The 15,758-nt window shown below is 39.1% G+C and overlaps 1 protein-coding gene across 1 annotated transcript in view; it reads right to left on the bottom strand.

Moving 5' to 3' along the window:
* scn3b (sodium channel, voltage-gated, type III, beta) overlaps nucleotides 1-15,202 on the bottom strand; it is a 34,733-nt gene extending 19,531 nt beyond the window's left edge. Inside the window, exon 1 of the mRNA XM_052039963.1 lies at nucleotides 15,029-15,202. Coding sequence (XP_051895923.1) covers nucleotides 15,029-15,083 — 55 coding nt within the window. The 5' untranslated portion in view covers nucleotides 15,084-15,202. The remainder of the gene's footprint in view (nucleotides 1-15,028) is intronic.
* Between the last annotated feature and the right edge of the window lie 556 nt (nucleotides 15,203-15,758).

Genomic DNA, 15,758 nt, shown 5'->3' with positions numbered 1-15,758 from the left:
ACAGATTTTTCTTTTGTTTAAACTCGACCCATGCATTATTATAATCAATAATATATTTTAGAATCATATAAAACATCATGATGGACGTGAAAAAGAGAAATCTGTTGACTCACTTTGAGCACACCCACCCATTATAAACTTGGAATCTCATTTACCTTACCCGGAGGTCTTCATCTTCTGAACCTGCTGTCATTTACTAAACTTTTCTCATTTTTAATCTGGGGAGGTCTCTCTAGGCATGTTCTGTTCTCCAGCACCATAGGTAGACAGCCTGATTTTCCTGGTGCCACTTTACACTCTCTTCTATATAATTTGTGTAAGTGGCCTGAGGCCACCTTCATCTTTAACAGAATAATACTTGGACTCTGTTCTGGAGGTCCCTGATGGCCCACCTCTAATCAGGTGGGAATAACTCTGGACAGAAACATGTGTCATCCATCCATAGGATGGAGCAGCAGTATGACGACAAAAGGGGCTGCAGATGCTGGAATCTGGAACAAAAATCAGGGTGCTGGAAGAACTCAGCCGGTTGACATATTGGGTCGAGAACCTGCATCAGTACCGAAAGGGAAGAGGAAAGGTTGCCAGTATACAGCAGCAAGAGGAAGGGGTGGGACGGAGGCTGGTAGGTGATAGGTGGAACCAGATGGGGAGGGGTGATAAGGAGAGGCCAAATGCAAATTGGAAGAACAACATCTCATTTTCTGCTTGGGTAGCTTACAACATTGACATTTATGAGTTTAGGGTAACCCACACTTTGTGTTCTTCTCCCACACACATTTGCCTGTCCATCTAGTTTTCTTCTCCCTTTGCTCACCTTTCTCATCCCCTCCACATCTACCATTTGGTTCCACCGATCACCTATCAGCCTCTTTCCCCATCCCTCCCTTATAATGGCAATCTTTCCTCCACCCTCTCAGTCCTGATACAGGGTCTTGACCTGAAACTTGTATCTTTTGCCTTCACAGATGCTGAGTTCTTTCAGCATCTGATTTTGGTTCTAGGGTGGAACATGTTGATGTTGTAATGCCCAGCATCATAATAGTATTTAATTTATGGATTTTTGAAGATAAATGTTTCAATTTAAAATATGATAGTTTTAACCTGGTGATAGCATGTTCTAACAGAACTTTCTCATCTTGTTTAATAAAAAGTCAGACCTTAAACATCACTGTAGTTGATTTCTTAAATAGATTATTCTTTACTAAAGCCTATGCAATTCACCCATTGATGAGTTCCCACTGTATCTTATTATAAAGGCTTATTTCCATCCCTTAATCTTTCACTTTAATCACTTTGCCATTCTCTAATTATGTATAACTTTATCCTTCTGCATAAGTAAATGATCTAAAACCTGTAATCTTTGACGTCAACCTTTCCTCAATCTTTTTGCACTGTTTCAAACCCTTTACTGATCTATTTTGTCTAGATTATGTATAATACTCAGTACACAGTCTCACTAAAATTTGTTATTTTTTTACGTTGGTTTCAGAAGATTAGACATTACTCCAGACATTCACAGAGTAAATTTGAGAGGCTGACATTTAAGTAAATTAGATTCATTAAAGATCCTTGTAATTTTTGTAATCCATCTCCCCCCATCTTTATATATATTTGATGTATTATGTTGTTTCCTTTGTTAAACATCAGATCCTGTAAGTATCAACCAAAGTCTTCTGCGGGAATCAAAAATGAGAAATGTGATTATTTACCTGACCTAAGAGATTTACACATTTAGAAGGAATAATTCGCTGTGGAAAACCAAAGTAATCTGCAATAAGTGCAGAAAATTCTCAGCAGATCTGGCACTGTAGAGAAAGGAACAGATAATGTTTTAGGTTGATGACCTTTTTATCATTTAAACCTGACTTCCTGAATAATGCCCAGTAACAGGTTGCTTAGTGATGCATGACTTTGAATGCGACTCATTTTCTGTTGAATGAAGCTTCATTTTCAATGCAAGGTTGCTTGATAGAGATCAAAAGCTCACTGTTTGGAAAACAACTACCTAAAGCCCATGGGCTGATGCTCTGTATTACAGCATTGCCCTATCTACTGGAGGGTATCACAATGAAGCGCATTGGTTTAGACAAGATTGGCCAGATAATTAGTTTTCCAGTGGTCACAGTCTGAGGCAACAAAGAATCTAAATAAGTGCTAAACAAAAATCTCCAAAGGTTCAATATCTTTGGTTCAATTTTAAAAACAAATCAAATATTTTGACAAGTGATGGACTGAAACATAATGTTTGGGGTCAATTTTCATCTAGTGAAGCCCCAAAACTGTCGTGCAAGATACAGGAAAGGGGTGGGTGGCACGGGGTCATTGGCAGACAATGTACTTCGGCTGGTCATTTGTACTTTTAACTCAGCCGGGGCATTAACATATTGGGTCCAAGTTTCCTGTCTGATAGGGTGAAGATCCATTTGGATACATTGCTGGATTAGGCTAAGCTGTAAAAGAAGGGAGGATAAAGTACATCAGAAGTGCTAAGTTTGCCCGCAGATTCATTGATGTCTCACTGCTGAGGACTATAAGGGCTCACAGGATGATTATATGAAGAAAATTCCATCAGTAGGAAACCCTTTGGATGGTGGCTGTAGAAGTCAGCATCTACAACCATCAGAGTTGAAAATTCCAAACCTTTACAACACTGTGTTTTAAAAAAAATTAGACCCATCTCAGCCTAAATGACTGACCCCTTAGTCTGAGACTTTGTCCCCTTGTTCTAGATTTTTTTGTCTTTGTCCAGGAAAGGAGTAGCCATCCGCTTGAAGCAGTCGATGTGATAACCCAACAATTACATTTGGGTTTTCACCTAGAGCTTGCGAATTGTGCCACATTTAATGATGGGTACCCTAACCCTAGCTATTCAGCACTCCAGTGACCTGCAGGAAAGTGCTTGGCACAGGAGCAGAAGGCCATGGGAGAGATGAAAGTGATGGGGGCTCTCCTGTCCTTCAATAGTCAGGACCCACATATATTGTCTGGTGTCCCAATAAACGTATACCCCTGAATGGAGGTGGAGTTGGTTGTGGAGGAGCCATCTTTAGCCCTATAACTCACATCAACTGCGAGCATCCAGAAAAGGGATCTGAGCAGCCCGTCTCTTTCTTTGATGAAGCCATGGGGGCTGCACTATGTAGAAGCTGAAGGAAGTGTTAAAAATAAACACTTAATACATATACACACATAGGCATTTTACAGAAAAGTACTACATTTATAATGTTTGCTTATTATGAAAGCATAGCCTAGAAATTAGATGCTATAATATTGAGTTTTACCTGGAATAGTATATTATTGCAACCATTTTTACATCACAATGACAATTCAGATCTGACTAAATTTCCACCAGCTGCCTGCCCACCCCCCAGCACTGTTCCAGTTGCAGATTCTCCCATCTCACACTAATTCCTGGTTCTTTTTTTTTCCCTCCTGAGCTGATTTTCTATTTGTGTAACTTGTGTCCAGAGTTTGGCTTCATTGAACCACAGCGGTGCAACAGACGCTCTGCAGTGTGTGGGCACTGGTGGTTCAGGAATAGTCTGCTGCTTCTGAAGTTTGATGCTACAAGCACTATTACACTATAAGCAGCCCCTAATATAAACTATAGAACCAGAAATAGGCAGCAAAGTTAATTCAGTCCTCTCAAAATTTCTTCCAAAACTTATCAAGAACGGGGGGGGGGGGGGGGGGGGGGAGAACGCGGGCAGAGGAATCTTAAACAGAATCACTCATGAGAGCAATATCTATTGCCAGATTGGATACTCAACTCCCCAGTTTTTGCCATGGATTCACTGGCAAGTTTCAAAGACCTGGGAAACCTGTATAATTGGGATTAAATTAAAAAAACTGCAACTGAGCATTGAGTGAATAATGTATTTAAATTGCAATGTATCTCTCTGAATTGAATCAGGAAGTAGGTGGGGGTACATTGATTTTGGTGACATTTTTTCATTAAAGAGTTGCACTGCACCCCATAGTGGCAATGTAAAACACACTCGCAGCTGTGGCATTAAATCTACTCCTCACCTCTACTCACTTGCCCAAACTTTACTCATATGGTTCCCCGTTCGGACATACAGATCAGATCTGTGAAGGCATGGGAGCATGCTTAGAGTATATATTTAAAAACAAAAAAGGTAAAATATTTCCATTTATAAGAAATTGGATCATTTAAAGCTGAATAGAAGAAACCAAATTCTGAAAATGTGGGGAGAATCAGAGAAAATAGAAAGAAAAGATTCAGTAGTTTTTACAAAGATGTTATAGTAACTAATATTATAGTTCTATATTTCTGCTTCATTTCTGGGTAAATATGTCAAAGTATTCACATGTCAATCATAATGCAGGGGCAGAAATTGCAAGGAATAACCTGCAATCTTACTCTTCCTGCATACAAGGTTCCTAATTCTCTTAAAAGTTAACTAAAAATCCATAAGCCCAGTAATATCTACCGATTATCAGTTCTCCATCTCATCTCAAATGATGAATCAAGTTTCCCCAATGTATAAGGAAGAATATTACTTCCCATCAGATGACATTTATTAATTGTTACTAAAATAAGCAGGACAATAACAACTGGCAGCTTAATATTAACAATCTCAGCTGCTGACTGTTTTCCTACTTAGTGTGTAAAGTATTTTGTTTGAACTCTAAGCCAATGTAAGTAATGTTCAGTACTCGCCAAGTTATTCAGCACTGACACATGGAGCAAATGTCACCGTTCAATTCCATTCTTTTGAAATGCTACCCTTCATACTGAGAGGGAACTGTAAACCTCAATCTTCTGATTTAAAAAAAACTAAAGCAGTCAAATGATATCATAAAATAGGTCAGTTTCTTGCAAGTTAGCTTACTCAACAACTTGTGCAGGGAATCCAAAAATAAATGCCCATGAGAACCTTGAAATTTCTTATTTTGTAATGGAATATATAAAATTAGTTACAGCTTTTGAGAGAGAAAATGTCATGAAATAACTACCAAATATGTAACAAACTGAGTTCAAACTGATGTATAAAAATGTATCTGTTGGCTGGTCAACAGTAATTCAGAAAAGCATTCAAGTTTACTATGATTTAAATGAAGAAAAATTCCTAAACTTGGATATTAAGGTTATGTTTAATGTGTTACATGATTGCAAAAGTGAATTGGAATCAATAATGTTATAGGTATGCAAGTATATTTTTTATATATAGTATACCGTATTGTTCTAAGATAGACTATACTCTGCATTGAAAACCTATTGTATCTCTCAACAGTACATGACCTGTAGTCTTAAAATAAACATGATGTAAGCCATAGAGTTAAGTCTTAACAGCTAATTAAGAAACTCCCTGGGAAGATGGCATAACAGGATGGCAGTTGTCCAGTGAGAAAATTCTACATCACAAACAATAACAATATGAATGCTGAATTTGAATTTTTAAAATAAAATTCAACACTAACCTGTGGTGATGGTGTATTTGTAGAGAGTGCGTGAAAGGTAACTGATGACTGGACATTTTCAGTCAATGATGAATTGGGAAACTGATGATTTTGCGGAGGAGTCTAGAATACTTCAGTAAAATAGAAAACTGACATTCAAGGTTTCTGACACGTACAAGTGCTACATCCATTTGTGAATGGGATGAAAAAGGACTGGACATTTTCAACACATGGAAATAATTTGAGTCAAGTCAAGAATTTAAGTCCTGAATAGATATTTGGAAAATTGAATTGTCGGATTGCCAGAAGCAGAAACCAGGTGAACCTGTTGATGAAATGAAAACAGGAAATGCTGGAAATACTTAGTAGGACAGGCAGCATCTGTGGAAAGAGAAACAGTTAATATTTCAGGTTGAAGTCTTGTCATTGTTGTTCCAAAGAAGGGACTTAATCTGAGATTCTAGGTCTGTTTCTTTTTTTCCATGGACACTGCCTGACTTGCTGAGCATTTCCAACATTTCTTGTTTTTATTTCAGATTGGCATGTTTTTTATTTGTACAAGACTGTTGATGATTTCCTTATGAAAACTAGAAAAACAGTCAGTTGATGCATATTCAAGGAAATGCATGAAAGGTTAGCAAACGTCATTTGGAGTTTAGCACACGCTGGCAAGTAGAAACCATTGATTAGGAAGGAGGAGTTCATTAAAGCACAAGCTGCGGATGCCGTCGGAGCACAGGAAGCCTCAAATGGATGGACTACTCAAACAGCCACCCTTCTGTGTCAGGTTGGAAGCAGGTTGATGCATTAGGTAACAGAAACACATGGATAGACTTTTAGATATTAAAGGAATCCAGGGGTATGAGGCTAATACAGGGACATGTCAATGAGGTAAAAGATCAGGCATATTATTGAGAGATACAACAGGCATCTCCTGAATGGTTTACTGCTGCTTATGAAGACCAGATTGAAAGAAATCCATGCAAGAGCTGTAGACCATCATATGAGTTTATATATAAGGAAAAACTGTGTATAGTGATCAACCTGCAGATTATGTGGCAAGCTCAACCATTGGGAGATGATATGCAAATTGAAAATGAAAACCTATAGGGGAATTTACAAATAAGTATTGAAAGTATTAATGGGAAAGAAACAAAATGTGAATGTCTGTATTATGGAAGATAATAGGGTGTAATGGCACATAAGATATTGGAATCACATATCTACATGGAGTGACTGGATGCAGCATCTCCTAGAGAAAAGAAATCTATACAAATCAGGAAAAAGGATCAGTAGCAAACTCATAACTATCAACCTCATGTTAAAACTGGTTACGGGAGTGCAGAGTGACATCACACCACTTGGGTTGTATCAAAAGATCTTCCCTGAATGTCTGAACACAGATGAGTATCCCAAGGAAAATGTCATGAAACAAAGACATGCTGATGGCATATTGGAGGAAATAAAATTCCACAACTTGGAGCAACCCAAATCAGACAGATTTTTAACAGGAAGTTAGCTGTACGCTTGATGTCACAATTGCAATGCTGACTCTGAGAAGTTGTGAGGTGAGCATCGGACAGTGGCACTGAGTTAAAAGCTTGGTCATGATCTTGTTGAAAGTTGAAGCAAGTATGAGGGGCTGCATAGTTTACTGTTGTACTGTTGATTTCAGTAAACCACATGGTGGAGGAAACGGCACTGGAATTGAAAGCAAAGTGCCAACTGAAAAATGCCTTCCAATAAGAAGCATAAGACACCCAATGCTAAGGTACCCAAAATGTTTTGATGAAGCAATTTGATGCTATGAATACCATTTCACCAATAACCCCTAGGGGTAACCAGTGATCACATCCCCTTTAAATTATGAATCAATTTGAAGGGGATATTCAAAGGAACACAAAATGGGTAATAGCTGAAGACACTAAATCTACTGATAATCAGGGGTATGTCTTGGATTTGTTAAAGGTTGTGTCTGAATAACTTGATTAAACTTTTTGAGCATATAACAAGGATGGTTGATGAGGGTGGTGCATTTGATGTGGTCTAAATGCATTTTAGCTAAGTTTTTGCTAAGGTCCCACATGGTGGGCTGCTTAAAAAAAGAAAGCTCTTGGGGTCCCAGGGAAAATAGTAGATTGGATCCAAAAGTGTCTCAGTAGCAAGTAGCCAAGAGCAATGGATGATGGGTGTTCTTTGTGACTGGAAGGCTGTTACCAGTGAAGTTCCATGTGACTTTGTAACTGATCCCTTCCTTCCTGTAATGGCTATTAATAATTTATCCCCAAATATAGGGAACATGATTTAAAAAATGCAAGAAGTGTGGTCAGTAGTTAGGTGGAAAGCTTTAGAGTGCAGGAAGATGTAGATGGTCTGGTCACTTGGACAGAAAAGTGACAAAAGGAATTTAATCCAGAGAGCTGTGAGGTAATGCATTTAGACAGGTGCAATAACACCAGGGAATGTGTGATAATTGGCAGGATATTGGTGTAGAGGGACAGAGCCAGGGGAACATCAAGGTGCAACAGGGTGTAACTTCAAGAAAAAGGAGAAAAAATGTGTTCTTTTTGTTTTCTGGAACTGCATGTAGTAGAAATGGAATGGAGATTATTAAATTTATGTTGCACTGATGACAATTAACATGCAAATAGTAATGTTTTTTGCCCTACCAATTTGACACAAATTTGAATTGCATTCCAAATGTGAAACTTAAAAGAATATTTAAAACTAAAGTTATTTGCACATAAAAATAGTTTGATTTCTATTTTCAATTTATGCATTTATATTACACCATCACCTCAGAGTCTCTAATAATCTGTGGTAGAGATCTAAAATGATTCTTAGATGTACTCATTCGATTTATTGCAACAGTGTAAATACTGAGCTTTATGTAGTAAATGTCATTTCTTCAAAGTTGAAACGTGCTTTTATAAAGGTAGTTAAATTGAGTCATGGGATATTCTCAGACGTTTCTAGAATGCATTGATATTGACATTAATGCTGATATTAGTAAAAGCAATGGTGCTAGAAAGTGAAGTTCTTGTTTTGTTGTATATCCAAATAATTTTGATATCACTTATGACATACTTGATTATACATGCATCCATATGTAAAGTCTTAGGAGAATATCAAATAAACCTAGATATATGTATTAGAGTGCTCCATACTTCCTATGTAATACTCTGCACAGTCTCCATAATTGCACATAGTTTATCTTAATGTGTGCACTAGTTCAAAGATTCTGTCACAGGTACAGAATACTTCATACTTTGTGGAGATAAATTTTGACCTCCCTTACTAATATTTAGAGTTTTTCATGCAGGTGCTTTAAATACCGTTGGCACATGGGTTGAATTTCACTATACATAGTGAAAATGACATAAAATTGTAATTGAAAATTTGCAATCTGATAATGTTTCTATGTTCTGAACACTGGCAGCTCAATGAAAAGAGGATTTGGTTCCTTTATTCACTTTAATTGGTTGATCTTCATAAATTAGACAACAGTTTCCATTTCTTGCCAGCTTTAATAAAAACACAAAGCTGCCTGGGTATTAACTTCTAATATTTCTCCATCTACCCCAGTTTTTGTTTTATTCCCTTGCCTTCCAGTTTCAGACCACACTCCATTTCTCAAATCCTCCTTCCTTTTCACAATGTGAGCATTGTGTTATCTACAATATTTTTAACAGTTCTTTTGTTTTTTTCTCTTTTCTTCCTTAACAGTTTGGAGAATGTGATTGAGGCTTGGATGTGAATCAAACCAGTAACTTATTGATCAGGAAATGTAAGTATGTATTTGGTCCATTTGCTTTGGCAAGTCTGATTATTATCACCAGAAAATTCTTTGATGTTAGCCTTATTTATTGTGTCAGGATTGTTTGGACTTTGACATGTGTATAATGCTGCTTTTTTTTTTATAAACTGCTTTTTTTCCACCACAACTGTGACCCAAACCCAATTAATATCATGCTTCAAAATAAAATTGAGGATTAACATGGAAATATTTAAAGTGGGCTCGTTCACATGACATTAGTTGTGTATGGACACAAAATACCATCATCATAACAGAGAAAAAATGCCAAAAATTGGTATTATATTTCAGAAGCTTAGTTATTAACATGAAGTGTCCTTGACAAGGTAACACTTTTAAATAACATTTTAATTTAGAAACACGCAGTTATTTGATTAATGTTTAAAACCACACAGATGACTTTTTTAATTCAAAAAGTACAGTTATTAATTAAGTTGCGAGAAAATCTTTCTAACTTCCAATGATTGGGTCCAATGAACTTCTGGCAAAAATACTAAAATTTGAAGTTTATTCCCTCCATGTAAGGCACTTGAACAATTCCTAGACAGATTTATCAGTGATGTAATAATATCAAACTATTTGATTATGAAAACCAGAATGAACTAGAACACTCAGAACAGCAAGTATGGAAACCTGCTTAAAAATTCAAATGTGTTTTCGAGAGTGGTTATGGAGTTATACAGCAGAGAAAAGGGCCCTTCAGTCCAATTTGTCCTACCTGAGCTGGTCCCATTTACCTGCATTTGGCTCATATCCTTCTAAACATGTTTTTTAAACATTGCAATTGTACCCATGTCTATCACTTCTTCTGGCAGCTCATTCCACATACCCCCCCCCCACCCTCTGTGAAAATGTTGCCCCTCAGGTCCCATTTCAATCTTTCCCCTCTCACCTGAAATCAATACCCTCTAGTTTTAGACTCCCCTACCCTGGGAAAAAGACCGTTCACCTTTTCTATGCCCCTCCTGATTTTGTATTCCTCTATAAGGTCACCCCTCAGCCTTCTATGCTTCAGAGGAAAAATAGCCCCCACCTGTCCAATCTCTCCATATAACTCAAGCCCTCCAGCCCTGGTAACATCCTTGTGAATCTTTTCTGCACTCTTTCCAGCTTAATGACATCCTTCCTACAGCTAGGCAACCAGAATTGCACACAATACTCCAAGTGTGCTCTTGCCAACATCTTGTACATTTATAACATGACATCACAACTCTTGTACTCAATGCCCTAACCAATGAAAACATGCATGCCAAACGCTTCCTTCACCATCCTCTCAACCTGTGTCGCCACTTTTGGGGTATTATGTATTTGTACCCCAAGGTGTCTTAGTTCTACAACACTCTCTCCAGGGCCCTGTGATTTATTGTGTAAGTCCTGCCCTGGTTTAACTTACCAAAATGCAACACTTCGCACTTTTCCAAGTTAAATTCCATCTGCCATTCCTTGGCCCATTTTGCCAGTTGATCTAGATCCTGTTGTAATCTTGGATAACTTTCTTCACTGTCCACTATACCACTAATTTTGGTGTCATCCACCAACTTGCTAACCATGCCAACTACATTCACATCCAAAGCGTTTAATATAGATGACGAGCAACAGTGGGGCCAGCACCAATCGCTGGAGCACACTGCCAGCCACAGGCCTCCAGTCTGGAAAAACAACCCTCTACCACCCTCCGATTCTTTCCACCAAGCTAATTTTGTATCCAATTGGCTAGCTTGGCCTGGATCCCATGTGATCTGACCTTCTGGACTAGCCTACCATGCAGGACCTTGTCAAGGCCTTGCTAAAGTCCACATAGACAATGTCTAATGCCCTGCCCTCATCAGTCCTCTTGATCACCTCTTCCAAAAAACTTGAGACACTATTTCCCATGCACAAAGCCACGCTGACTATCCCTAATAAGTCCTTGCCTTTCCAAATGCAGGTAGATTTTATCTTTCAGAATCCCCTCCAGTATCTTTCCTACCATTGATGTTAGGCTCACTGGCCTTTAGTTTCCTGGCTTGTCCTTCTTAACGAAAGCACATTAGCCACCCTCCAGTCTTCTAGTACCTTGCCTTTGGCCAACAATGACACAACTATCTCTACCAGGGCCTCAGCAATTTCTTCCCTACCTTCCCACACTGTCCTAGGACTGTGATGGATACTCACTTCCCAGGCCCCAAAAAGGCTTATTGCTAACCTCAGCTTTTTAGCACAGCAGCATGACCCGTCCAAAGGTCAAGAAGTGGTTGCTCATTAAGCTAAAATCCTTTCTGCAAAAACAGCAGAAATTGTCCAAGGCTCAAGATGTTTGTTGTTTGCCAAGTTAAACTTCTCACCAATATTCCCTGCTCAGCCTCTTAACATAAACAAGAGAACAATAGGATCCTCATTTATTTAATTAAACACTCAGGTCAGCTGGCCTGAAAATGTGGTTGAAAAAACACCACATGTCAATGATGTCAACCAAGTGAAAAAACAGTATAAAGGTTAGAAAGCAATCAGGGTAGGGGGGAATGACAGAGAGAAGGGGTTATGGAAAGAAGACCTAGAATTCATTCCTCAGCCTTTGGTTTTGGAATGGTCGATGTGTTCATGTGCAATTTGTTGGTATGGTTTTTTAGCCTGTAAGAATTGTACTTGGGTTTGGAAATCCTTTGTAGGTTACAAGTCATTGTTAAGAATTACTTATTAGAATTAAACTTGTCTCACTTAAAATAAACTGTTTAAACTGCTTCGTTAGCTGGAAGTATCTTCTCCTTGGTTGGAGGGGGGACCCACCATTCGAAATAGTGACTATTGACAGCTATACCTTTCCGTAGAGACTAAAGTAGTGAAGTAAACTAGTCCTTGGAGTGTAGGTTGATGCAGTATAATCTCCCTACAGTGAGGGTACTCATAGATACTTATGCCAGATAGAACTTAAAGTCTTGACTTAAGTTTAGAGCTCTCGGACAGTGCACTCAATATCACCACAGGATACACTTGGTCAGGACAACTCTCAGTGATTTATCCACCCTTCTGTGCTTTAAGACTGCTAGCACCTCCTGTTTTGTAATGTGGATATATTCCAAGACATCACTATTCTCTTCCCTGAATTCCCTGGCTTCCATGACCACCACAGTAACTACAGATGAGAAATATTAATTTAAAACCTCATCCATCTCCTTGGCTCCACACAGACAACCACATTGTTCCCTAAGGCACCCTATTCTCTCCTTTTGCTCTTAATATACTTACAGAATTTCATAGGATTCTCCTTTACCTTATCAGTCAATACTATACTTGTCCTCCTAATTTTCCTCGTGTACCCCTACATTTCTTTTACTCTGCATGAGATTCTCATTCCCAGCTGCCTATACCTGACATATGCCTCCTTTTTGCTGACCAGAACCTCAATATTCCTCATGAACCCGAGGGTTCCCTCATCCTGTGAGCCTTGCCCTTCACTCTAACAGGAATATGCTAGCCCTAAACTCTCCCTATCTCGCTTTTAAAAACTTCCCACTTGCCAGATGTCCCTTTACTTGCAAACAGCCTCTCCAATCAACCTTTCCAAGTTCCTGTCTAATGCAACCAAAATTAGCCTTGCCCCAATTTAGGACTTTAACTTGTGACCAGACCTATTCTTTTCTGTAAATATTTTAAAACTAATAGAATGATGGTATCTCACTGTAACTGTTGACTGTAAGTGTATGCTAATATAAATCTAATTTATTCCAGACTGTTATTTCATTAGTTTTGATTACAAAAATGTTGTTTCTGTACATGGATACTGACCAATTAACTTGGTTGGCAGGGATGGTCAGTCAACAGGTGGCAGATGAGATGGAAGGAGTGATTTTATCCCCATCAACAATCAGAATTATCTACCAAAAGTACTTAAGAAATAGAAGCCCAAAAATGTAAAAATCAGATGCTTAACAAACCAGGTAACTTTCGCCACTGTTCCTCACAAGGACACCCTGATCACAACATATTCACATTGTGCCAAACATAGAACATTACAGTACAGGCCCTTTGGCCCGACATTATCCTGCTCTAAGATCTATCTAACCCTTCCCTCCCATATTGCCCCCCCTTTCTCTATCATTCATATGTATATATAAGAGTCTCTTAAATGTCCCTAATGTATCTGCCCCCACAACTTCTGCAGGCAGTGCATTCCATGCACCCAACACTCTCTGCGTAAAAAACAACTTGTCCCTGACATCCCCCTTATACCTTCCTCCAATCATCTTAAAATTATGTACCCTCGTGTTAGCCATTGTCATACTGGGAAAAAGTCTCTGACTGTCCACTCGATCTATGCCTCATCGTCTTGTACACCTCTATCAAGTCACCTCTCATCCTCCAGTTAAGAAATTAATACTCAATTATATCTCGTTATCCTTTCGGTTTTGGAGAAGCGTGGTGTTGTTAAATGGATGACTAATATGTACCCATGATGTTTGGTTATATCAGTGGATGTTTAAAACCCCCTTTCTTTACCGGGGTTCAACGTCATTTAGCTCCCCCCCCCTCCGCCAAATACTTCAAATGTTTGACTTTGTGATGCTTTGCTGGTTATGTGCAGCGTTTCTGTCGCATGCTGCCTGGGCGGGAGCAACGGAGGGAGAGGTCCGGCGGAGAGGGAATCCCAGATCTCGGCCTTTGGACGCTGCAGAAGTAAATGTGGGTTTACACTGATGCGGCTCCACATTCCTGCCCTTTTCAAACAACCCTCTTCCTTTTGGCTACCTGTCGAAATAAAACGAGGAAAACCTGCGGCGAACTAACAGAGGTACCGTCACCCCGACGCCAAACCGCACCCCTCCAAACCCATACTGGGGCGTGCACCAGAATTTACAAATGAACGATGTTAGATTAGCACGTCCATAACACAGACGTTTTTTTTAATACACGTATACACATGGGCGCGCCTCTTAATCTGCTGCCTCTGTCCCCGCCTCCTAACGCATACCTTGAGTCCAGTTTTTCCTCTTCCAACAGAGTAAACGTGGGACCTGTTGTGTGTTTACAGCCTGAACACTTCGGGATATCTTAAATGGATATCTAATGTGCTAATTCTTCAAAGCTCAAAGATGCATTTGACGTTGGATGTTCCACGCTTATGGTTGGATCCAACGGCTAGCTCTTTGTTGCTCAGTTTGGATGAGCGTCTGCTTCCTACATCGAATAATGTGACTGTCGTTTCGGACGAGAACGATGGGCAGAGCCCGATCCCCGCCCTTAAACTGAAACTTCATTGAACAACTCGGTGTAATAGAGTCTTGTTTTGAAAATGCACACAATTAATGGTCGCGAAGACAGAACAGAAGCCAACACCCAGCATTAAATATTAAAAATAAAAGGGAACGGAGGTAGTTTTTTTTTCAAAGAGGCGACAAAAATACATAGAGTAAATGGGGAAAAAAACAAGGTAATATGTACTGGTGTTAATGTCTGGGTTCGCTGCGCCCTCCTGTTCTCTCCAAGTCAACCGGGGTGAACTCTGAAAAATAACAGAACGATACAGATACTGATATAAAACGAATATTGAAGATACCGTGATCAATTCTGGAACCTGTTGAGGACCTGGCTACACAAATATTCCCATGCTTCAAAAATAAGACATCAATTTATCCTATTTCTGATAAATTACAATAATATATTCAATATAATGGGCAGTCCAATCGATAATCTACTAATTTTATCCATCTCATTTAACCATTGATGTTAGTGGCTCAGATATTGTTTGTCAGTTGCCAATGCAAATGGCCAGTAAGTTAAAATATTTATCGGTATAAAATGTTAACTTACCTAACAGAATCATCAGCAATGGAACCGAATAAAGAAACGTGTTCCACGCACTCATAGTTGGGGAAAGCAGGAACAACCGGCTTTACAGATCTCGCACGGATCCACTTGTAGCTGTTCGCTGGGAACTCACCCCGTCTGTCGATGCACAGTCCACAGACTGATTCTCATAGAACAACGCTGGTTAAAACAAGCGACTGGGTTTTAATACATTTTAAAAACAATCGCTTCCCCGTGTTCCTTTAACGCCAGTCACCAACAGGTTTCCACCCGCCTGTGTTTGATTCCTTTGTGTTGTTCGGTCTCCGTGCCGACGACGTTACACTTCAGATTTCAGCACTACAGACAGCGCCTGATAAAGCACCTTCACAGAAGGAATGGTGCCTTAAATTCGCTTTTTAAATACTGGCACAACCTAGAGATTGATCCGGTGTTTACCTTCAAAACAACACGTCGAATATCTCAAAATGCCCAGTCTTTCTGTTCGCTGTCTATTGATATTATGCTCAGGTGCAAACTAAATATACGTATAATTGCATATATATAATTTGAGAAAGAATCTGCTATTGATCGCCACAAATATTTTTTAATCAAGATGTTGTTCGTTTGAGCTCCTGGTGGAAACCCAGTTGGGTTTGTGCTTCTCTTGTCCGTCTCGGTTCCTCTATTAATATTCCCACACTTACTCCACCCTCCTTCCAGAAAGAGTAACAACACAGACACGCATGCGTTG

The sequence above is a fragment of the Pristis pectinata genome, chromosome 27 (genome assembly GCF_009764475.1).
Source record: "Pristis pectinata isolate sPriPec2 chromosome 27, sPriPec2.1.pri, whole genome shotgun sequence".
NCBI lineage: Eukaryota > Metazoa > Chordata > Chondrichthyes > Rhinopristiformes > Pristidae > Pristis > Pristis pectinata.
Note: the sequence above shows the minus strand (reverse complement) of the source record. Positions and strands in the feature narration are given on the sequence as shown.